At 35.1% G+C, this 24,491-nt stretch overlaps 3 protein-coding genes across 11 annotated transcripts; 2 read left to right on the top strand and 1 right to left on the bottom strand.

Annotated features, from left to right (window-relative positions):
* Positions 1-1,051: 1,051 nt before the first annotated feature.
* Positions 1,052-13,576, bottom strand: pex19 (peroxisomal biogenesis factor 19). 2 transcript variants are annotated; one of them, XM_073912385.1, is made up of 8 exons: positions 13,314-13,576; positions 6,668-6,759; positions 6,360-6,522; positions 6,190-6,275; positions 4,291-4,464; positions 4,019-4,177; positions 2,494-2,538; positions 1,052-2,412 (listed from the first exon to the last, which is right to left on the bottom strand). In XM_073912385.1, the coding sequence occupies exons 1-8, from the start codon at positions 13,555-13,557 to the stop codon at positions 2,326-2,328; spliced, it is 1,050 nt and encodes a 349-aa protein (XP_073768486.1). In that variant the 5' UTR covers positions 13,558-13,576; the 3' UTR covers positions 1,052-2,325.
* tspan37 (tetraspanin 37) lies at positions 7,511-11,794 on the top strand. The gene is made up of 7 exons (NM_001305572.1): positions 7,511-7,742; positions 8,268-8,456; positions 8,559-8,633; positions 8,726-8,824; positions 8,899-9,051; positions 10,546-10,629; positions 10,735-11,794. The coding sequence occupies exons 1-7, from the start codon at positions 7,683-7,685 to the stop codon at positions 10,810-10,812; spliced, it is 738 nt and encodes a 245-aa protein (NP_001292501.1). The 5' UTR covers positions 7,511-7,682; the 3' UTR covers positions 10,813-11,794.
* Positions 13,499-24,353, top strand: elavl1a (ELAV like RNA binding protein 1a). 8 transcript variants are annotated; one of them, XM_005171267.5, is made up of 7 exons: positions 13,499-13,589; positions 16,327-16,386; positions 17,730-17,907; positions 18,357-18,460; positions 18,922-19,075; positions 19,165-19,390; positions 21,808-24,353. In XM_005171267.5, the coding sequence occupies exons 2-7, from the start codon at positions 16,351-16,353 to the stop codon at positions 22,130-22,132; spliced, it is 1,023 nt and encodes a 340-aa protein (XP_005171324.1). In that variant the 5' UTR covers positions 13,499-13,589; positions 16,327-16,350; the 3' UTR covers positions 22,133-24,353.
* Positions 24,354-24,491: the final 138 nt, after the last annotated feature.

Genomic DNA, 24,491 nt, shown 5'->3' with positions numbered 1-24,491 from the left:
ATCTTGCAAAGAACATCTCTGTTAAACAGCACTTGCATACATTTTTTGCAGAGGCTCAATGAATTTGACTGGAAAACTTTAAACAAATGAGGTAAATTATTATTTTTTTGGATGATTGTGATAAATGTGGCCAGTTGCTTTGAAAATTTGCTATATACCATCAGTGTTGGGGAAAGTTACTTTAGAAAGTAATGCATTACAATATTGAGTTACTTCCCCAAAAACGTAACTAGTTGTGTTACTTGGTTATTTTTTTAAGGAAAGCTATATGTTACGTTACTTTTGAGTAACTTGAGGCCTCATCTCTTTCAGGACTTCTTTTTTTTAAAATAGAGGAACTCTTTTTTTCAGCTTTAAAAACTAAATTTTTAAAAGCTGATTAATTAAACTAAAAGGCAACCCACATTACATTTTTTTAAACAATAATTCAAATTTTATTTCTAGAGTTTTAAAATGTAAAAAAAATGTTTTGACTAAATTTCTGAATAAAAGGTAATATTATTACATAACTTGCATTAATGCATTACCCTCAACACTGTATACCATCGTTGTCAAACTTGGAGTTCCCAGCCTACTTCAACACACAAGTCCTATATGCACTGACTGCACGTGTTGTTTATTAATTTAACCTCTTTGTTTCATTTTAAATAGAAACTGCATTCATATATGCTGATTGGTTTCATTTTGTCAGACATTTTCTGTTGTATATTTGTTTGCTGCCACAAAAATAAAATAAATTTGTCTAAAAAATTGAAATGCTTTCAATTTTTAGTAACAGTTAAGAATACTGATTAATTTTAGTAAATAACTATATGATATACCATTAATGTGCATGCAGTAGCTAACTCTACAAAGATCTATCTATCTATCTATCTATCTATCTATCTATCTATCTATCTATCTATCTATCTATCTATCTATCTATATATATATATATATCTATCTGTGTTGCCTTCTTGTATTATTGCTTCTTTTACTCTCCTTTAAACTTAATAATAAAATCATCTGCCACATGATTAAATGTATTAAAAAATATCAAACAGCTGTGTGCACAGTGGTGATAGTTTAATTTGATACAGTATGTAACAGGAATAAAATCGGGCAGGTAAATAATTTATAACAAGGCAAGGTTAAACATTTATTTACATTTTTGAGAATTGCAGTTCTTTAATATAGTTGGGCAGACATGATCAATGGAACATTGATTGGGATAACGGATGAGCTGATTTAAGTACTTGGTTGTGCGAGCAACCCCTGAGTGTTTTAACTGTTACATATTTTTGTCCTGTTCATCCATATTCTTTCCTTCTTAATCTTTCTTATTACCAACCACATTAACACCACACCAACCAACCTCCAATTGCATGTGTTAGGAAAGCAAATTGATGACCAGCTACACATTTGATCCTGCTTTAGCATCCTTTTTCAATGCATTGACAGGTTTGCACAACATAATCATGTAAACACCCCCTCAAAACCGAATGACAGCAACCTTTAGTTACTTTTTGTTCTTCCAATGTTAATACAATGTATCAGTTTTGAAACCATGAAATATTCATTTAACCAAGGCAAATTAGGACTATTGTGACAATAACACATCACACAGAGGCACCATTACAGGAATAATGGGAATTATTGATCTACATGGCAATTCAACACTTAATAATGCTGATATTCAGACAAATACAGCAAACGTTAGGAGACAAAAGGAGAGAGAATTATTCTAATCACAAATGCAGTCTACGGGTCAATAAAATTATATCGTGATTATAATCCTGAATCTTAAGTGTCTTTTCCTATAAATCCATTTGGTCACTGACTAATTACAGATATTAAAAGTGTGAAAACAGATGAGCATCTGTGAACGTTCACCATTCCTCTGAGATCAAGATGTCAAATGAAACTAATCAACGGAAATACATTTCCTGTCACTTTGAGCTCTATACATTTGTCTGTACTTTTTCCCTAAATAAATTCCACCGTACAACCAGTCAAATGTGGTGTGAAAAGGTGTAAAACCTTTACAAAACCAGATCTCAATTCTAGCACTTTACCATCTGCCATCACTCTGAAATATCAAGCTTCACTCAAAACAATAAGAGCTGCTCTACTGTGAGTTTATGAATGGATTAGCGATGGATATGAAAAGAACCTCTGTGGACAACAACTACAGGGTAAAATTAGAGTAGCGAGCGTTCACAGTTTCAGTTTCGGACACAAACTCCTTTAAAAGGGGAGCATGATCAACCGTGTCCAAATCAGGTTCAGATAATTAGCTCCGAATTGTATCTTTTCAAACGTACATTAATTTTGACCTCACTGAGATCACATGACCGAGCACTGATCTGCTCCGGGAAGCCCTTGTGCTCCAGGAAGGTGCAGAGCTTCTGGGTCAAAATTCAAGCCAGGAGGCTGAAAGATAAAAAAAAAGACCATGATGTAATTATGACAGCCATTATTGTTTAGTGGGAAAAAGAGGAGGTAAACACTTACAGCCTCTCCAGCAAGCTCTTTTGGAGGTTGACCCAAGTCTTGCAGCTAAGAGGAAGACAATATTTTCATGAACAAACAATATTAACTGTGCTTTTACTTAAGAAATGGAAAACATAGGTACAAAAACACCACACCACCACAAAAAGAAACAGTAAAGAGGTGGTACAAAATTATTCAAATAACTATTTAAAGCTAAGGTGTCAAACTCAGTTCCTGGAGGGCCGCAGCTCTGCAGAGTTTAGCTTTAACCCCAACGGACCCTTTATACAAGCCTGTTATGACGCGTTTAACGGTCATCAGCATCTTAAATTCTTGAAAGTTTTTAAAAGTTTGATTTAAAAAAAAAAAGATAACGTTTAGATGTATTTATGTATGTCATCATCAATCATCATTGCTTCAAATTACAAAAAGTGAATTACTGCTTTAGCGAGGGGTTTCTAATGGGACATGACAGTATATTTGATGTTATTCTCTTCTCTGGCTGCTGTTATCAGTCTCACACAATTTTTATTGTCTTTTTCTGAAAATCTTTATAACATCATCATGGAGTTTTTCTTTTAATATTTGAGCAAATAAGATGCACTGCACTCCCAGTTTTCCCAACTATGACGATCTCCGCTACTAAAAAATGTGAAACTATCTATTAAACATCTATTAAAGGTCTATTAAACACCTGATCTAACTAATAGAATCCTTCAGGCAAGTGTGTTGATGCAGGGTTAGAACTAAAATGTGCAGGGCTGCAGCCCTCCAGAAACTGAGTTTGACACCCCTGATAAAAAGGGTACTACTATGTTTTTTATATTATGCAATATAACTCTCATGTGTTTCCAGAATGTCTGCAAAATTTCAGATCAAAATCACCATGGATCCTTTATTTACACCATGCTGTAAATGCTCATTCGGAGTGGACACAAAAACAGTTTTCAAATGAGTCTCTTTAAATGGAAATGTGCCCCTGCTCCACACACATTCCCTTTACAGAGGTGCCTTTATAGCTCATTCTTTAAATACTCCGGCAGAGACAAACATCAAAACATCAACAAACAACGAAACATCTGCATGTGTTTTAAAGCCTTGTCAGATAAATGTTAACAAGCCCTGAAAAAATTCTATTTAAAAAATGCATGATAAAATGCTAAACTGCATAATACATGACCATTCACACATTTTTGGTATCTTGCCGTTATCCATTCTTGTTAACTACATGTGTGTAATAGTCAGGAGAGTGGCTTAAAAAAATCAAGGAATACTAGGAATCAAGAAATAGTAATAGTCCAACAATAGTCCAGAAAACCCAAACACTGAACAACTGTGAAGTCATGCCTCTTTTCAACAGTTAAAAAACAAACAAGGTCTTTAGCCTTTCAAAACATTCCAATTTTCGTGGGTCAAAGATGGTGAAGTATCATTTTTATGCTCAATCAGCAACAATGTGTACTACAGAAAGTAAAATGTTTATAAAGCGTGAATTGATCTCTTTGTAAATAAAATAAATATGATAATCAAGTTACTTGTTTTTTACCTTTTGCATGAGTTCCAGAATGTTTTCAAATGCGCTGTCTTTGTCTTCATCTTTCTCAAACTGGTTGCATATCTCTCCCATTATCTTGTACTGTTGCTCATACCTCGTGAATTGGTCAGAAGGAAGGGACTGCCGGTTGCTCTCCAACCATTCAGGGTACTAAATGCAAATTGGATTATTTTCAAATATTTCAACATCAATATTTAACATATTCTGAAAGAACAATTTTAATCAATGGTTGGATGATCAGGCAGATGCTGTAAACAACTGACCTTGTCTGTTATCTCTTTAAGTGATGGGTACAGAACTTCTTTGGACAAAAGGTTCTGCATGATGGACTGCATAATTGGCAGAATATTGCCATCTTCTCCTCCTGCCTCCCCATTTTCATTCAATCCCATGTTCTCCAGGGTCTTTACCAGATCATCTCCAGCCAGTCCTGCACTCTGCATTTAGAGTTGATATTACTTTATATGCATTAATACTCAACATAACATTACTTTATATGCATTTCAAATTTGGGGCCAGAAAATTAGCTTTTTGAAAGAAGTTAGTACATGTACACTCGTTTCAGCAGGGTGTTTTCACACCTCTACTTTGGAAAAAGTCAGAAAAGTGGGCGTGTCCAGCTCTGTTTAGGGGGGAGTGTCGGAGCAACTAAAGTGGGATGGTGTGGGAGTGTCTATTTGGGCACGCGCGAGTTTCAGGCAAAATACACACACATGAGGAAGTGATGGTGTTTAACCTACATGGACTGTTGTAGTCGAATTATTTGCCAAATTATTAAATGTAGGACTTTAACTGCAGTTTGGCTCTTTCATTCAGGGAATTCATTCATGCCCCTCGCGACAAACGAGATATTTGATTCGAGGAACTGCTCTAAGCGTGTATTTTTCATGCAATGTTTGATACCGCTTGGCGAATGACAGAAAAAAAAAAACTCAGCATTTCCCGGAAACTTAGATGCACACGGCATGTAGTGTCAGAAAGCCGCGTGTGTTATTCCGGTCACAAAATGCGATGCTATGTTTGCACTCAGTGCAATAGTTAACTTAATTCGATACGAACAAACTGAATAAACAAAGAGCACTGGTCGCTAAATTACCAAATCTGTAGAGACAGGACAATCACCAGCAACTAGAGCCGCGTCTTTATGAAGAGAAGACTAACGTTACAAGCGAATCCGGATCTCAGCGTTTGCAGATGAGAACAGCTCTCAGGTAAACAATGTTCCTCCTTAGACACGTAAGTTATTGTTGTTGAGCGTCGCGTACACTGTTAATCCACACGTGATCCAGATGAGCTCTCACAGAGAGAAAATGAAAACGAAACTTAATGGCAGCAAACTATAAAAGCAACACTTCACGCTTGTTTTGCCAACACAACGTGGCGTCTCTGTGGCGTAAACGCGGTGACACTAATGAATATTAATGAAGTTGCACAATAGAGCGCGCTGATTGGTTTGAACCAAGCCTTACTCATGCATTAATGCATCACACTGTAAGACGTAATAAGACTCACTCTGGCACAGGCGCCCAGTCTGCACGCTGGAATACAACGCTATTATGTCATGACCGTGACGCAGCTTCAAAAATTCGTTTCAAACAGGAAGTACGAATTTGCTTGAAATAACACAAAAACAACCAATTTACACTTTTTAGTGAAATATAGATGTCCTAATAGTGTTTTTAGCAGTGTGGGACACATATACGACTGTCAACAGCTCAAAAAATGTGTTTTGGTGTTTCGTGACCCTTTAACAGGGATGCCTTAAATGAATCAAAATTGGTGGCAAAGACAAAAACAATGTTAAAAAAAACCTTATACTTAAGATAAAAGCTGTTTTTTTAAAACTAAATTAATTTTTATCTTCCACAATAAAATGTTCAATGATACAAACCAAATTAGCATATTAGAAACATTTATAAAAGATCATATGGCGCTTTGAACACTGAAGCGATGGCTCCTGAAAATTCAATGCTGTGATCATGGCAATATTTGACATTAACATTATTAAAAAAACAATAATTTTAATATTAATATTTTGCAATATGACTGTTTTCAGTGTACATTTCTTTCAAAACTTTAACAAAACATTCCAATCCCAAAATGCGCACCAGTTTTTTCACACCATATTTCAATATACATAAAAAAAATTAAACTGTCATTACCTGCAAGTTGTCTGCATTTTTGGCCAAGCCATTAAGGGTCTCTTTAAGACAGGAGGTGAACTCTTGTTGTGAAGCTACATCTGTGCCTACATTTAAGAAACTTCGTCAACACAGTTGACGATGAACATGCATATCCTTTATCCATAAGCACTCCATTTCTGGTAACTCACCGACTTTTCCTGCTGCCTCAGACAGCTTATGAAAATGCTGTAGAAGATCAGGTTCTTCTTGTGCTAGCTCAGCCATGGCTTTTTCCCACTCCTCACGTGCTTGGTTGGCCATCTCACCCTCAAAAAGAGATTCAAAGAACTTACTGTCCTCCAGTAGCGGAGGCTGAAGAAGAAGAGAAAGAGGGGAAAAACATTATCCAGCAGTAATGATGCATCAACAAACCCAGAGCAGAATTGCAGGAGAAGACAGAAAATGAGAAAATACATTAAATAAACAGGCATCATATTAAAATGAGAATGTTTATTACCTTCTCGTTACTCTTAGCACCGGCATCAGGGTCAGAGGGGGCTTCAGGGGCCACAGGTGGCACACTGGTCTTGTCAAAATCATCAAGAGCACCTGCGGTTGAGAAAACACTTACCTTTTTATACATGTATTATGATGTATTACATTTATCTGATGGACAATTATCATGTGACTGGTTTCATCCAATCACACGATTTTAACAAGTTGGTGCTATAGAACTATGGCAGCTCCGATAACAAACTCCGTTCAGATGCAAAATCTGGCTGCTCATAACTTACGAGCTTCTAATTAATTAACAAATGCACATCTAAAGTGTTACAGTGGAAAACATTAAGTTACAATCACTGATGCGGGAGTAAGAACTGACAACACGAGACAACTGCTTAATAAGCGGTAGTTTAGCGGATGGTAAGGTTATTATACAAGCTCGCCAATTTAAACAGCAATACTTTAATATTTAAACAATCGTCAAACCTTACTGTCTAATAATTCGTCCAATTCGCTGTCTGGAGCCCCCTGGTGCTCTGATGCTGACGCCATCTTGCTCCTCAATGACAAGACAAGCCAGTTTGTCGCAAAAATATGACGTCAGATACACAGTCTTTATTCATGTTTGTTCCTTTTGCTCTGACATTATGGAATTAATTGTGTTATTTCGAACGACAGTAATTATTTCATACTTATGGAATTTTGTCTTTCATAAAAATAACGTTATGCATGTTTAACATATATTCAGAACGATTTTAAACACGGTCTACGTTCGGGTAAAAATAATTTACATAATTTTCTTCACTATATGGTATTTACACTGGGTAATTTATTTCTTTGAAACAGTGCCCCCTTCTTGTTTACTGATTCGTAATTCCTTCACTTCCGCATGTTCTTATGAGGTTTCGGTTTTAAAGTAGACCCGCTTTCATATCAGTGTTTGGTTGTCACAATTTATGTTGATCTGGACCTTGACATGGGATACGAGTGTGTCTAATCGATTCATTAATATCAATTAAAGAAAAGCCATGGCTCTAAATAGAGGCGCTATTGGATTATTCCTGAAGATTACTTGTCTACTTTTTTTGGTGAGTTTGCTGGTCATTATGCATTTGTCATAATTACTTATAATTTTGCATGTTTTTTAATCAATGTTACATTGTATGTTTGTTTAAAACACATTAAGGCAGATCTATGATACATTTCCTTTTAAGAATGCAAACCAAACTCAAGTTAGCCTATCATATTTTGTAATAATAGATGTTTGATATGCAAATAAACAACACCATCAGTTTAGCTTACATTCAGCTCAGATGAAGTGCTGCTGTTGATTTGTAAATGAGTGTTAAACAACACTTAAATTTGTACTCTTCGCCATATAAAGAAAATCATAAATATTCATATAAATGCAGTTTAATGTTACAAATAGACCTAGAAATACTTATTATAAAGGATTATATGGTTTGTGAATTCAGCAAAATATGATTTTGTGTATGTTAATTGAAGTGTTTTTCAATAAGAATGACTTCTATCATGTGTACGGCACATGACAGGTATTGCGAAATACATGAAGTGTTTCCTGTTGTTTTAACCCCCTTTTTCTCTTTGTCCAGCTGACTGGTATTACAGGTCTTGGTGGTTCATTCTTGCTGCATAAATACAGAGTTTACGGCCTATTTTTTAGCAACCTTTATATCATTTTCCCAGCATTGCTGGCTGTTGTCAGTGGAGCCATTCTCTTTATCACTGGAAGCATTGGCTGTCTTGTGTCTAGCAAAAAACCTTCATGTGGACATGGATTGGTAAGATGGAGAAATGTGTCCTTTTATTCAGTGAAGTATATTGCTGTACTCATTATAAGGATGCTCTGTGATTTAAGGATTTGAATGTTTCTTGTCTTTCAGTTTGTTTATTTCCTCATTATTGTGTTTTGCGTTGTGGGTACCACTGCTGCATTGGCATACTTTTATCAGGGAAAGGTAATTGGAGTTCTACAGTATTTGGCGATACAAGAGTCAAGCGTATTTCACTACAGTGTCTTTTACAATATTTTACATGTCTTTTTTTCAAGCTTGATGCAGAGTTGGCACCCCTTAAAGATGTGTTTCAGAACTACAGTAATAACAGTCAAGATCCGGATACCAAAGCAGTGGATCGTCTCCAGAGTGAGGTATTTGCATCATGGCATTTCTAGAAATTCTGTTTGTTTGCAAAATCAGATTGTGATCATTTTTTTTGTTATAGTTGCAGTGTTGTGGTGTCATGAACTACACAGATTGGTTGCAAACGCCCTGGTTTAATCACAGTGGGAAATATGATGTTCCTCAAAGCTGCTGCAACACAACCTTTCACTCGTGCAATGGGACTTTAGATGCACCCATGCTTCTCTACAATGAGGTACAGTCACTAATTCTTTTTGAGCTACCCATAATCTAAAAAATATTTTCCTATTTTTTTGTCTCTCCATGATTTCCTGAGTTTTAGCTGAGGCAGTACTATTGCATTAAATTCTGTTTTCTGAAGTAATGGATTAGAATAATTCATCTATGTATTTTGTCTTTTTTTTGTTATAACTACTATTATAACTACTTTATTAAAACTACTATACCACACTGTAATGTATATATTTTTTCTTTTGATGATTTGATGTCTTTTAAACTGTTTCCCAGTATTGGGCTGCAGCTGGAAGGGCACTTGGAAGTTGGCAACTATTTTAGTTGGAAGTTGGTCTAGTTTGAATAGTTGGCAGTTAATTCTCCTGTGGCAACTCCTGATTACAAAGAGACTAAACCAAAGAAAAATGAATGAATATTTTTTTAAAAGATAAGAAGAAACTTATCCATTTTTATTATAAGTTTATGGAGTATATAATGTTAAATCGGAATATAGATATTTTTAATTAAAGGTGCACTCACACTAGGGTGTCCATACCATGCCTGGGCACATTTTTCTGGTTTGTTTGACAAGTTTGAGTGCTCCCAATCGGGTCCAGGTGCTATTCAGTTGGTTGGCCCTGGCCCGGTTGGAAGAGGTCTGCCAGAGCGCAGTTCAGTTGGACTTTTGGTGCGGTATGTTTGTAGTGTGAGTGCAAAGCGCGGCTGAGCCCGAAAGCGAAGATACAACGTCACTTTTAAGGGACTGTTTAATATGGATTTATTGATCATTCTTCCTTTTAAACAAACACGAACTGTGATAGTTTTTTTAAAGACGCAAACCTCTCGCTGCACGTCAGCTGCCACCTTCAGCAAACCTCTTAACACGTGCAACACAAGGACTTATATTATAATATATCAACATCAAAAGTTGTGGATCTGTTCCACAAAATAATTGGCTGATTGTCACTGCATCCCAAACGACTGAAAGTAATACAAAACTTTTGATTGTATTTTATCTGGAAAATGTATTTAAACTGTTTAGACATTGTGATATTTAAGGAAATATTGTGTTAATTTTCTCACCCTCAGACCATCCAACATGTATATGTGACTTGTTTGCTTCAGTATAACAGTAAAGAAGTGAATGTTAGCTAAACCTGTAATCCTTGGTGATTTTTAAAGCTAAATAAAGGAAGTTAACTGCTTCTGACACTTGGCAAGAGTCAAAAAATGACATACAGGCAATCAGAATTTATTAGAAATCTGTTAACTTAAAACTGTGGCCCTTGACAGTACATTTTGGTCTTTAATGTTCTGCTACAGAAAAAAAGTCACGTACATCCTGAATGGGTTGCAGCTTCAAAGGCATTAGCATGTGTAAAACATATCCTGGCTAAGTTGGCGGTTCATTCAGCTGTGGTGACCCCTGATGAATAAAGGGATTAAGCCAAAGGAAAATAAATGAATGACTTTGTTATGATCAACAATCACATTTTGTTTTGTTTTTCTATTCCAGGCCTGTCAGGTTAAACTTAAGGAGCTATTACTACTTGTGGTGCACATCATCCACATAACATCTTTAGTGGTTCTTGTTTTGCTGGTGAGCTCTGTGATTTGAGTAATAATTCATTTATTTATTATTGAAGTGTATAATATATTTACAGTGTATAGATTTGATGTCAATTCTAACCATTCCCCACTTTAGGTATTGTCTTGGATTACAGTGGGACAGCTAATGAGATACCCAGTCCCACAAGAGTATCGAATTCTGGACCAGGACTAAAAACATCCAAATATCTTTAAACAATATTCCTAAATGCCTGCATATTACATTTTAATGTCTTTTTATATATCACTTGTTATTATCTATTCTAATACATAAAGCACTCCATGTTTTCCTGAATTTCTAAGGTGTGACTATTCATATTTTTATAGATGTTTTATTTACACACCAAGGCATTTACTTTGCACAATAAAATAGATACTACTGAATAAAAAATTTGTTTGTTTTTTAATGTTGGCTACAAATGCATTGCTGGCTGTTGGTAAAAATGAAGACAATGGGGTATATGCACACAGATTTTTAATTTCAGTCAGCCAGAATCTAGTTCATGCTCTATGGTCTTGTACAAAAAATTCTAGATTTCTGGAAAAGAGTTCATAAACACATTTGTTTGGTTGTAGATTTTTATATCACATTATGCCCTAGACTATACTAGGTGGTTAGGTGGTTGGATAGACATTGAAATAAAAAATTAAGACATAAAATCCTGGGTCCAAACCAGTTTGCTGATTGGGAGACAAATAATTCTCATGAGTTTGAAATCAGAGGATGCCCCTTCCCTTCAAAAATGGCCGGTAGAACTTGCTAGAGTGGCCACATTTGGAAGAAAATGTCTTATAAGCAAATGGACTAAAGCTAAACCTAAACTATAAAACTGGTCCAAGTACTTAACCTGTTTGTAAATGGAATAGTAATAAATGTGTGAGAAACATACTGATTGTGACAGTGTAACTGTGATATGTTATTGACTGAACTTACCTATTCATTTTTTTTATTGTATTTTATTTTCTCTTTATTATATAAAGATGGAGGCTTTAACTGTATTTAATGACAGCTAAGCCGAGACCTTAAAGTCGTAGTTAGGGATTAGTTTGGGTTGGGTTTGTTAATAGGGTAAACTGTTGGTTCTTTACAGAGTTATATACTGTATTCCATTCTGAAATTTGCCCGAGAATCAATAAAACTATTAAACTCTGAAAAATCTGTGATCATCACTGCCTGATAGATATCCGGGATAAAGTGGGTCTCAGATTGGATGAGAAGCACTGCACAGCCATGTCTTTAAAACATTTATTTTACCACAGTATTTTCAATTGAGTCTCTGCGCTAGCCTGCTGCTAATGACGGCCCCTACCTTTATTTAAATGGTCTTACATCCCTTTTTACTCTTTAACAACCAAAACGAATGCTTAAGTCTATTTAACCGATTATATTTGAATCACATTACGACATTGATGCGGTAAAAAGAACCGTATGAAACTGAAAATAGTCACATACACCTTTCACTGGAAATTCATTAGCTGAAAAACAGCTGTGCATATAGACCATTGTTCAACAAGACAACATTTTTAAAATCAGATTTAAGTTCTCATTTTTCCTGTATCATGAATTTTGTTTCATTGCAGGGCAAATATCACACATTTATTTGGGTCAGCAGAAAAAAATGCTAATTATATTTTGTGAAAGTATTTCAGAGCTTCAACTACTTACAGACCCGTAGCCAGAGTGGATTTGTGTAGTTCGAAAGACCCACCCCCCCCACAGACAAAGGTCCAGATTTTGTATCATACGTGAGCTCATTTGTCCCATTTTGATTGCTAAGCCATCATAAATTGTGAAATTAAGATATCAATAGCTTTAAGACCAAGCAGAATGTGTCATAAATGAAGTCATCTTTCACCACTGACATATTGTATTGTTGTTAAATAGCAAAAACATTTTACAATGAACTTTTATTCTAAGTCTTGAACCTTATTTTTGAAAGAAAAAATGACCAATAAAAAAGTGTAAAGCACCTAGACGTTAATTATAATAATGATTTGACTATTGTTGTAATCGATGAATTTTCAAATGTACTATTTTTTACAAAAGAGGCTGGAAAATTGTCAAGCTCTACATTATTATCATTACTGTTTTAATGATTCAATATTCAAATGGAAAAATTCTGCCTGAGGAAATTGAATTTGATGCTCAGTTTGTTATTTGCCTAATAAATGACAACCATTTTAAATTTAAAACTTTAACAGATTACATTTTTTTCTAATTATATAGGATAAGTTAGGGTAATAAAGTTAAGTATATTAAGTTAAAAATAAGTATTTTTTCTTCATGTTTCTTCATTTTAAATCTTTAGTAAATATTTTTAGTACATCAAAAAGTGTGGTATGTTGACCATCTGATAAGCTAATCCAGCTAAAATAATGCTTAAAATATCTCTAAATCAGCATTTAAACCTCACAATTAAAAAGAAAATGAAGCGAATAACTGCAAAAAGGTCCACTTTTTAGAAAAAGAAAACCATCCCTTTCACCAGGCTGGCTACGAGCCTGATTTAGACTATATCAAATATCGGCCAGTGTCAACGTATTTATTCATCTACTGTATTTTTTGTCATTTTCTACAATGTTTATTCTTGCTATTTGTTCTTATTCCTCGTTTGAGTGTGTTCGTCTTGTTCGCATCATGACGGGAGATTCTTTAGATGCTTCATGTTTACTTACTTGTGCTGTAAAATCTTCCCCCAAATAAAAAGAAATGGAAAAACGACAATAGAAGAGACAAAAACACGTAAAAACTATCTAGTTGTATCATAAGCGGCGGTTTATCTGCATTTGAATGGATTGCGAATGTGGGAGGGGTCGAGACTTCCGCTTCCTCTGCTGAGCTCCCTTGTGGCGTGTTTTTTGTGTCACAAGAGCGCAGCGCCAAAAAGCCACGTTCCGCTAAAGCTCCGCGTGCGTTCATTCATCTGCAGATTCGGAGAGACGTTGAAGTCGGTAAGGGTCCAAATATACATGTAACGTGTGTTTATGTCTTTAAAGTTGCGTTTAATCGTGTTTATCAGGGTTTAGTAACGTTATAACCCCTTCGGTGTCTGAGGCCTGGCTTTATGCGGGTTAGGCCTCTTAGCGCAGCCTGCTCGAGTTTGAACTCGAGAGTTGCATGGGATTTACAGGACGAGTCATCGCGAAAATACGGGGACGGTGTGTGGGGATTGAGGCCTCGTGTTGGATGCTGTTTTGATGTTAGATATATTTTGCAGCCTTTACTTACATTTTTAAGCATGCTGTGTAATTCTACAAGGTTGTATTTCTGTAGCTAAGAGACGAAACCTTAACAATGGCGAGGTAATCTTACACCAGCATGACCGGAAGAGCGACGTCCTGCTGCGGGCGGCTTGTAAAATGTACGCCCCCACGACTAGACTGAATTACAAAAACTCTTTGTTTCATTTATGAGAAACTAACAGAGGCAGAAAAGTGTAGCGAGTGTTTTTTTTTATTCCAGTGCTTTTTTAGTAACGTCCACCGCCTTAAATGTTGCATAAATTGTGTCGTGAACAAATGAATGAAATGATACCGAACTGTACCTGGAGCCGCTTTGTTCACTCAATAGGTGGAGAGAAAATGTTTTCTCACGTTGTCTGCTTTAATTTATGATTATAATTGTTCATTTCTTTATGAAAAGGAATGTATAACGTATTGTGTACTTGAAAAATGTTTCACAAAATGCGAGATTTTTTGCCATGACAATGTGGGTCTGAAGAGAGAAATGAAATGTATTTTACATTTGTGTAAATGTGGTAATACAATTTGGGTAATATTTATGATTATTTATGATTATACGCCTTTATTTGTGGACAGTTTCATCTCTACTTCTGGAGAGGTCTGTAGAATAGAAATTCACTGTTGTTATGTTGAAAGGAAAGCAAATGTGTAGAATAAATAATTTATTGTATAGTGTAAATTATGCATGAACAAAATTCTACAAAATGAAGAATAATTACAACAATACTTACATTCAACACCATTAAACAACAATAAAAAGCCATTGAGGAATAATATACAGGTAAGACAACATAGGTCTGTAAGTAGGCATGGGATGATAACCAGTTTCAAGGTTTGGAAAGGTCAAGGTGGGTTTTTTTTTCTTTGTTTTTTATAAATGTGTAGTAAAGAAATCTGTGTTTGAAATGAGGCTGGGTTAATAATCTATATTAAATCAAATCTTGATAATTAGTCAATAATAATAAGCTCTGGACTTTTTTCCACTCTATATTGATCTAAGAGCCGATCACACAGCAGAAAATGCAATAATGGTAATCTAAAAGTGTGTTGTTATTAACACGGGGTCTTGAAATGTCCTTAATTCCAAAAGCTACATTTTTGGCCTTAAGTCTTAAATCTACCAATATATTGTGTTGTGGGTCTTAAATCTTTTTTTTTTATAACAGGTCTTAATTTTCTTTTGTTCACGTATATCTTCCCAATCTGGCCATTAACATACGAGCATACAACAATGTATGCTCATACAATCACCAACAATCTCAATACAATTTTTATTTATTTAAATATAGCATTTTTAACGCCATTTAACAATGTTTTTTTATTACTTCCAGTAAAATTTGTTTAGTAGTTTTGCATTTATTTACTGCAGAGTATACTGACCAAAGCTATATTTTTTATTATTTAATTATTATTGTTGTATTAAATGTATTCAATTCTGAAAATTTTTTGATTAGGCAAGTGAAAATCTTTTTCTGGCATATTCCAAAAAATTCTTAGCATTTACCTTGTATAAGTTTAAAATTTTATTCATAATTGTCTTAAAACGTCTTAAAAACTCTTAAATTTAACTTGATAAAACCTGCAGAAACCCTGTATTAGAGATGTATTGAATTTTCAGCCACTGAAAATTTATCTGCCGAAATTTTTTTGCTATTTCTTGAACTAATTTTTATGGCTTCAGTCATTGTTGAGATACTCTTTTTAAATCTGGAAACATTAACAACTTGTATCAAAAAATATATCGTTATCGTTTAATATAGAAAGTAATTATCAAGATTGCGTTTTTGCATATTGCCCAGCCCTAGTTTGAAACTAATGAAGGGAGCAGAAATCAATGATTTATTTTTATTGTATAGGCTGACATGTTTACAGCTCAAATATTAGAAATGTTTCCCAAAATAAAATTTATTTTGTTCAATGGTGAACTGTTTTTTTTTTTTTTTTCGTTTGTTTTTCAGATATTTAAAAGTACCTATTTTAGAGTACAGTGGTATTTCTATTAAAGGTTATCTTGCCATCAGAAACTTATACCGACCTATGCCTATCTGTAAGTGCAGGAAAATCTGCAAATAACTACATGTAATATTGACATTGCAGTATTTGCATTTTTAGAGTTTTTTTCCCATTTCCAGAAGTGTTTCTTTAAGGGGAAAAAAGCTCATTATTATTTATAAAGAACACCATGTATTCTCAGATTTGTGTGAAGGCAGAATAGACTCAAAGTGAGGTGCTAAAAATACACGCTGAAACAACACTTCTTAATGGCCGATGGTTGTTATTCTTTTTCCACAGGTTATTTCAGAAGGTGGCTCGTCTTTATCTCTTTGCCCTTCTTTTATTTTAGTTTATTTCTTTTAACTCTGAACCCCAAACCCGCCCTCTTTCCTACCACCCCTTTTCGTCAGCGTGTATTTTTATTACCTTATTTTGTTTTTGGTATCTTCAGAGTCGGGATCTGTGACGGCTCTACATGGCAGTCAGAAGGGGACACGTTAGATACTTAAAAGTGAGTAGAATTTGCGTCCATCAGGGACTGAATGTCGATTGAAATTTATTTAATTTTGTCGTTATTCTGAAACTGTACGCAGGACTTAGTGGTGTTCAGTGCTTGTAGGCTGTTTTCGTCCTTGTAGTTCTGTAGCCTGTGATAAGCGAGTAATACTTCTACTGTAATATCAGATTAGTATTTTCAGTAGATGCTGTAGAATCATTAATTAGGTGTTTTCTAATGTCAACTGAAGGCATTTGAACTGTAAATGTTCATAGGGACAAGCTTGTGATTGGGCAGGGAGTAGTCGGATGGAGTGTGACCTGAATTTTCGGAGTTATTCAGAGCACTTTATCAAAACCTCCAATGTTAGATTGTGGGACGGTCAGTAATAATGCCTGTTTGTTTCAGCCTTGAAGGTTGACTGGGTACCCATGTGGAATACACAATAAGACCTCTCTTCTGACATGAATGGGACACACTGTCTGATATCAGAGTAATCACGGTGTCCGCAGTGATCAGTTCCTTTCTACTTCACCTAAAATGTGCTCAAGGAGAGCTTTTTTATTAAATTGTACACTACCAATCCTTATTGTATTTGTGTTGAATAAATTGGATCACATGTAGTTTTGACTTGACTCCATTGGAGGCAGTGTTTATCAACTCTTGTAAAGGAACTGCAGTCCCACTGACAATTGTCTGTCCTTTTGGACATTATGGTTACTTGTTTTTATGTAGATTTGTATGTATTATCACTCAAGTTCACTTATGGTCTACTGGATTTTCATTTTAGTGATTGAGAACTGTGGGGAAGGTATCGTTTTACACAGTAATAAGACAATGGTCAAATGTCTTATATAAGGTAAAGTTGTATTGAAATGCTTGGTGTGTAATTTTCGTTGGGGTGTTTTTTTGGTCTAATAATTTTTTAAATTTGTGTAGATTGGGAATGGCGATAAATGTAATTAATAAATATGTTATCAATTTCTAATTAATAAAATGTTTAGATTCATGTAATTACTGCAGGAATATAAAGTCATTTTAAGAAACCTGACTGCAGTTGTTTAAAATGAAAGGAATTTTGTTAATGGTAAATAAAGGGCAAAGAAATTCAGCCTTTAAGACCAATAATGCAAACTCTGATGAATGAATACCTTTTTTACATAATAGTTTTTTATATTTTGTTTAAATGTTATTGGCTTTCTATCTGTAGTAATTGAAATCTCGCACAATCAAATTTGCTCCATTTTCACCAAGTTAAGGAAAGTGTTTATGTGGAGTTTGCATTGAAATTGGCAACACCATACAATTCTACATATAACATGCAAAATGTTTAATTCTCCTAAACATGTCATTTCTAGGAGGTGTACGACATGTCGAACGGTTACGAAGACCACATGGCCGATGAGCTCATCGACTCCAAAACCAACCTTATCGTCAACTACCTGCCACAGAATATGAGCCAGGATGAGCTGCGGAGTCTCTTCAGCAGCATTGGGGAGGTGGAGTCTGCCAAACTTATCCGAGACAAAGTAGCAGGCAAGTGTTCATCCGTATATGGCACGCTGGTCTCAAATCAGGCACGCATTAAAAAAAAAAAAAAAAAAGAATATTGAGGATGAAAATATCGTTTGTTGATCTTATGGATGTAGTGTTTATTTTGTGCCTATGCAAAATATTTATAGTCGTGATATTTCGAAAACTTAAGTTTGCACCTCCGGCAGAACTTTTGAAGTAGTTTAAGTTTTGTTTTGTAATTGTAACCTTCATTTCAGTGTTTGAAGAAAAATCAGCTTTTAGTGTCCTTTCTCAGGCTTGTCCCACTTTTGTGGAAGTCAATGTGGATTTATTTGTTTGGTGGCTCAACTTTCTCCCCCCAGAAGTTTTAACACTTGATACTAGGATGTTTTTTTCCTTTGTATTTGGAACGTTTCATCTTTTTTTTGTTTTGTTTGTTTGTTTTATTGTTTTCCTTTTTTTTTCTCTAGGCCACAGTTTAGGGTACGGATTTGTTAACTATCTTAACCCTAATGATGCAGAAAGAGCAATCAGTACTCTCAATGGACTGAGACTACAGTCTAAAACTATCAAGGTAATGTGACATAAGGTGCTCTTGTGTAAAGTTAAATTGTGTCATTGCTTCAGATCACCGGTTGTGAGAAAAAGGCAGCGAGAACAAAGTACAGTATAATTGCTCAGACCTGATGGAATCTTGGTTGTTGCAGTTTTATCAGGCCTCTCAATATTTAGATTTATCATTATAGATACTTATTTTATCTATGGTGTACAGGTTGTAAATACTTAGCTTAAATGTTGCTTTAATGCTGTAGAATATATTTTTCTTTTATTAACTGTCTAAAGGATAGGAACCAGGTATATTTTATTTCCACACCTTTTGAGGGTGTTCATGATTTGCCAAAAAAAAACTACTTTAAACTGTAATAAAAAAAAATTAAAGTATCTCTTATCTATTTAAAAAAAAAAAAAGACAGTTTATTACCCTTTCATAGTTTTTCCAAAATATGATATCTTTAACTTTGCTTATCCTGACAGGTGTCATATGCCAGGCCAAGCTCTGACTCCATCAAGGATGCTAATCTTTACATCAGTGGGCTGCCTAAAACAATGACACAAAAGGATGTTGAAGAAATGTTCGGACGTTATGGTCGAATAATCAACTCCCGTGTACTTGTTGATCAGGCATCAGGTTTGTAAATGAACAAATGTTTGTCACACCTGGAATGTTGTGGATGATTGTCATTTTTACATTTGTGCTTTTGTCTTTTCTGTTTCTAGGACTCTCTCGTGGTGTGGCTTTCATTCGATTTGACAAAAGGGCAGAGGCAGAGGACGCAATCAAGGACTTGAATGGGCAAAAACCACCAGGCGCTGCTGAGCAGATGACTGTGAAGTTTGCAGCCAGTCCCAACCAAGTGAAAAACACACAAGTTATTCCCCAGGTGTATCACCAACAGTCTCGCCGCTTTGGAGGACCCGTCCACCACCAGGCCCAGAGATTCAGGTGAATAGGGGCAAAGAATGTGTTGAACAACTTGTTTGAATCATTGAATGGTTTGGATTTTTGTGAATATCTGCTAACATTTTAGCAGGTGAATACAGCCCCAATAAAACCTACAGATTAAATATTAATTGTATAGATTTCAAACCATGGTAATGAACTGGCAGATGAAGCAGCAAAACAGGCTATCTCATTGAAAGTGACAGAAAGATTAATTCCTCCTGAGAACTAGAAACCCACAATTTATTTGTACATAAACGAAACATGGCAAAGGAAATGGGACAACTGCATAAATATTAAATTACAAGAAAGTAACCCAAAAAGACGCTTAGCATGATCAAACTGTCTATACTAGATGTCAAATTGGACTTTCTAAGTTGACTCATTTGTATTTACTCAGTAACGAAGACCCACCTAAATGTAATTACTTTCAAGCTGCTCTTACTATCAAACATTTTTTGTTGGAAAGTGCAAGTTTTAATACAAATAGACAACATAAGGAGAGTACTTTGATGGACATTTTTTAAAAGGTACCACCAGGAAGAATCTTAAATTAACAAAAATTTAACAAACAAAATATTTAGCTTTCAACATTTTTGTGTGAATTTTATTTATATTTTATATATTTATCCAAGTAACTTTTAATTGTAATACGAATTTGTTTTAATCATGTAATATTCTTATGTATATGCACCTTGCCATGAGTTAGCCATAAGTTGCTGATATGGCAATAAATAAATAAATAATCAAAAAATAGATTTCAAAGCAAATGTGAAATAATTTCTGTTAACCTGATTTAGTCTGTTAGTTTTGTCTCACAAAAGCGCCAGGATTACAAGTTTTGCTTTTGCCAATATAATTTAACAATTTAAATCCATAGTTTCAGCAAACAGCATCACTCTTCGGCACATCTCAATGTTTAAACTTTAGGTCTGTGAGCAGAGAATCGCACGTCTATTGTGGATGCGTTTGAACACACAAGCAGTTACACTATGAATTCAATATAGTCAAATAGGTTTTTAAAGTTGAAGGTGGATACTCAGCATTTCAGACCCTGTTTACCTCTATACTTTGCATCATCTTACTATAACCAGATTGATTATGCGGTTTTATTAGACGTTTTGGTTTGGCATAGCAGGCCAACGTCCTTGTCATATAAACCAATGTAGATATTGCATAAAACAGAGTTCCACAAAGTGCAGATTTGCAGATTTGCTGAGCAGATTCCAATCTAGGCTGCGTTTCTGAAAACCAGTGTTAGCCATCTAAGGTTGCAAGTTCTGTTACAAACTTAGTGTGTAATTTGGCATTTCCCAAATCCATCGTTCAAATAGACATTTGCAATCTGCGTGGCATACTTGTACATTTTCAACTACACCTCTAGAGCTGTAGTTAGAAGCATAGTTCCTGGTTGTGTTCTATTCCCAGTTATCCCTCAATTGCCCTATTAATTTAGAACGCCCCATTTAAACTCGCAATGATTAAAATAAAAAATCGAAAACAAATTACCCGTAAAGGAGACGGCTTCAAAGTATTTTTACAGTTCAGTTTCAGCTAACCTCATTTTGACAATTGCGTTTCCTTCGCAGTAAATTTACATTTATGCAATTTGAACGCAGCTGTGGCTGATGATGAACATAGGTGACCTAATATTTAAAAGTGAAATTTATGTCTCCAAAGCTTGTGGAATCAAATATATAGCATATGTTAATGCTTTTCATTTATGGTAGGTTATTAATAAAGGAATGTGTGTCTATTGTAGCCCTATTTGACATGGGCCAGTTGGTTAGAACATTTCTGCAGTGGTTTGGATGTCAATTTTTAAAAGTAGAATTAAAATAATAATAACAATAATAATAATAATAATTAGGATTTTTTTTATTCTAATAAATTGCCCACGATAAATTTCAACCATTAGCCTAACAATTTATAAGATTTATATATGAAATTAGAATATGTATTAGCTAAGTGGTTTTATGTTTTACCTAGAAATATGGAATATTCTCAATATTACTAAAGGAAACATAGGCTCTAAATGTACCGTTTACATGTATTTAGATTAATATGGAAAACGAGTATGGGTTTTTTCTCTGAAGAAGTTGTTACTCCTCTACTGTTTAAAGCATCATTATGGGAATTTACGTTATAACTAATGTGGTTTACACAATTGTTCTGCGAAAAATCAACTACGGTTTTGAGAAACATTCGTCAGTACATCGTTCTTTTGCCAAACCATGCATGGTACTATGATAGTTCTGCCATGAGTTGAATCGGTGTTTGGGAAACCACCCTAGATAAAGTATCAAGTATATGTCCATTTCATTGATTAACCACATTTCTCTTAAAGGAATGAAAACTCTTGGTTCTTAAAACTTTAGGTGCATATCTGCTGAACATATGATGTCATTTCCTGCCCTTAGGTTTTCTCCGATGAGCGTGGACCACATGAGCGGCATGTCTGGTGTAAACGTGCCTGGAAACTCTTCATCAGGCTGGTGCATCTTCATCTACAACTTGGGCCAGGACGCAGATGAGGGCATTCTGTGGCAGATGTTCGGGCCCTTCGGCGCAGTCACAAACGTCAAAGTTATCCGTGACTTCAACACCAACAAGTGCAAAGGATTTGGGTTTGTTACCATGACACACTACGAAGAGGCCGCCATGGCTATCGCCAGTCTCAACGGCTACCGTCTCGGGGACAAGATTTTACAAGTGTCATTCAAAACAAGCAAGTCGCACAAGTAGAAAGCAGGGTTTGCCTGCAAAATGAAGGAGAGAGGGGGGGAGGAAGGGAGGGTTTTTTCTGCGATGCCAGAGAAATTGGCAGTTTTGAAAAACTATTATTTTAGTGTATAATCAAGTCTTTGCAAATGTTCACGTTTTCTCAGTCTCGTTTAGACATCTGTTTGACAGGTTATTTTTGTTTCTTTTAAGATTTAAGCTGTTTGATGCTTCAAATTCAAGTGTTTTAGGTGTTCTGGTTAATCCCAATATTTGACCAATTTCGCATTTGATAAAAATTTGTCTCCGATGTTAGCCTGATATTGTTGCTACGTGCCATATGTGGTCGGACGCCTCATTCGCCAGATGCTGGATTTAAAACTTGAGATTTTAAGTTTTTTAATCTTTCGCCAGTATGTACATCCTACATTGTTCTTCAGTATCTACAATGCCTTAATTTGATGACGGTTGTCCTCTTTGCTCTCAATAATGTAGCACTTTTTGGTTTGGCAGGAAGCTCCTTGCTCATCTCACAACAGATCATTCGTTCATTAAAATCCGAGTTTTAAATCCAGCATGCTGAGTGTTTCACAGAAAAGAAGAGAGGCAGTGGTAAAGGAAGCCGAGTGTCTATGAAATGCCTGTTGTCAGTGAGGGGAAAGTCTTTAACTAACGTGTTACTTGTTTGTAAAGGGACCCTCTGAAAAGACTGATATCTTAGAAGGACCAAAGACATGAATGGAAAGTTTAGTTTCTCCCCGGCAGAGGTGCAGCTTGCACATCTCTGAGCATATTCCAAAAATATATTTGGACATCTAAATGCTAGGTACTGAGTATTTATGTAAAAATGTTATTACATTTGAGCATCAGCATCTTCTGTTTATGGTTTGCATTTTTTTTGTTTTGTTTTTCTCTAGAGTAAAACATACTTTGAGTTTAGTTTGGTTCTTTGAAAATAGATATACAGTACTAATGCGTATGCTTTTTAAGACTGCCTTGTGATTTAATTTTGTGTTGTTCCATTTAGTTTTTTTTTCTTTTTGTTAATTTTGCTTTTGTCTTTCCTTTTGAAATCTTTCTTTTTGTTTCACATGGCATTTACAATCATTAAATTTTATTTCGTTTTGCTCAACCTTTTTGTTTTGTTTCTTTTCTTTTAATTGGTTCTTTAATTTCTCCATTTCTACACAGCAAGTTTTCACACTTCCAGAGTTTTTACTCCAAGATCTCATCTAAAAATACACCATATATCATGAGTAGGAGACCGTTAGCGTTTGTTATTTTCAGGCATTGGACCAAATTGTAAATGTGTAACTTAGCTATATGACAACGGTTGATTTGATTTGGCCAATGGACTGCTTGCTATTTATTCGTAACATTTTTCAGAGGCTTTCGTCTCCTTAATTGAGCAGTGAAGGATGAAACCGGTCTACAGGTTCACTTTGTGTATGAAATTCACAATCTTACAGTTGTACAGTCGTGTTCCCCCTGAGGTCTTCCAAAATCCTGAGTAGTTTCTGTAGTAAGACACCCCACATCAATTTCCCAGGATGCCTCTTATGTCTGATTGATCATTTCAGCGCACAGTTCTTATGCTCCTGCTGCAAGACTTAAGGTTGGTATTATGTGTATGTGTGCGTATATTTATATTATCAGTGACTGACATTAATCCTAATTGTTTATTTGTACAGTGATGCACTATATATAAAAAAAATATATTATCTCGTCACGTTTGTAATAAGCAGCCGTTTACTATACTCTGATCAACCGGCATCATCTGTTACTTAATGGTTTATACAAACCTATTAGCAGCTTTACAGACACTGTTGGTTACACCACATTGATATTAAACACTTAACCTTGGCATTCTCTTCTTGTGCACATTTTGGCATATGTGCAATATTGAATAGTGATTACACGTAGTAAATATAGCAATCCTTTTCCCTGTGCATCTTTTTAATGTCAGAAAGGTTAAATCGGCCAATGTTTAAGAGGTGCCAGCTGTAAGAAATATCAGGTAGGATTTACTGGATGGTTGCTCGTTTTAAGCCTTAATTTATGTAGGAAAAGATGGAAGTTCTGAATGGTGGGATTATTTATTTAGCCTTTCATGTATGGTTCTATGTGTTTATATTGAGTGTCTTTATTTTTTAAGTAAATACTTTTTGGATTCTACAGTGAACATCTGTCATGAGCTGCTGTCTAACATGTAGTTGTGAAATAAAACAATGGGCATCATCACAAATATTGACATTTGTGTCTTGGTTTTAGTGATCATTAGTAAATGTTGGAATTGTTCATTTTTGGTCCTTTTTTTTATTTGAGTTTTAGCAATTTTAATTTGGTGTTGGATGTATGAGCTAACCATAATATAAATCATTTA

The sequence above is a fragment of the Danio rerio genome, chromosome 2 (genome assembly GCF_049306965.1).
Source record: "Danio rerio strain Tuebingen ecotype United States chromosome 2, GRCz12tu, whole genome shotgun sequence".
In the NCBI taxonomy this organism is placed as follows: Eukaryota; Metazoa; Chordata; class Actinopteri; order Cypriniformes; family Danionidae; genus Danio; species Danio rerio.
Note: the sequence above shows the minus strand (reverse complement) of the source record. Positions and strands in the feature narration are given on the sequence as shown.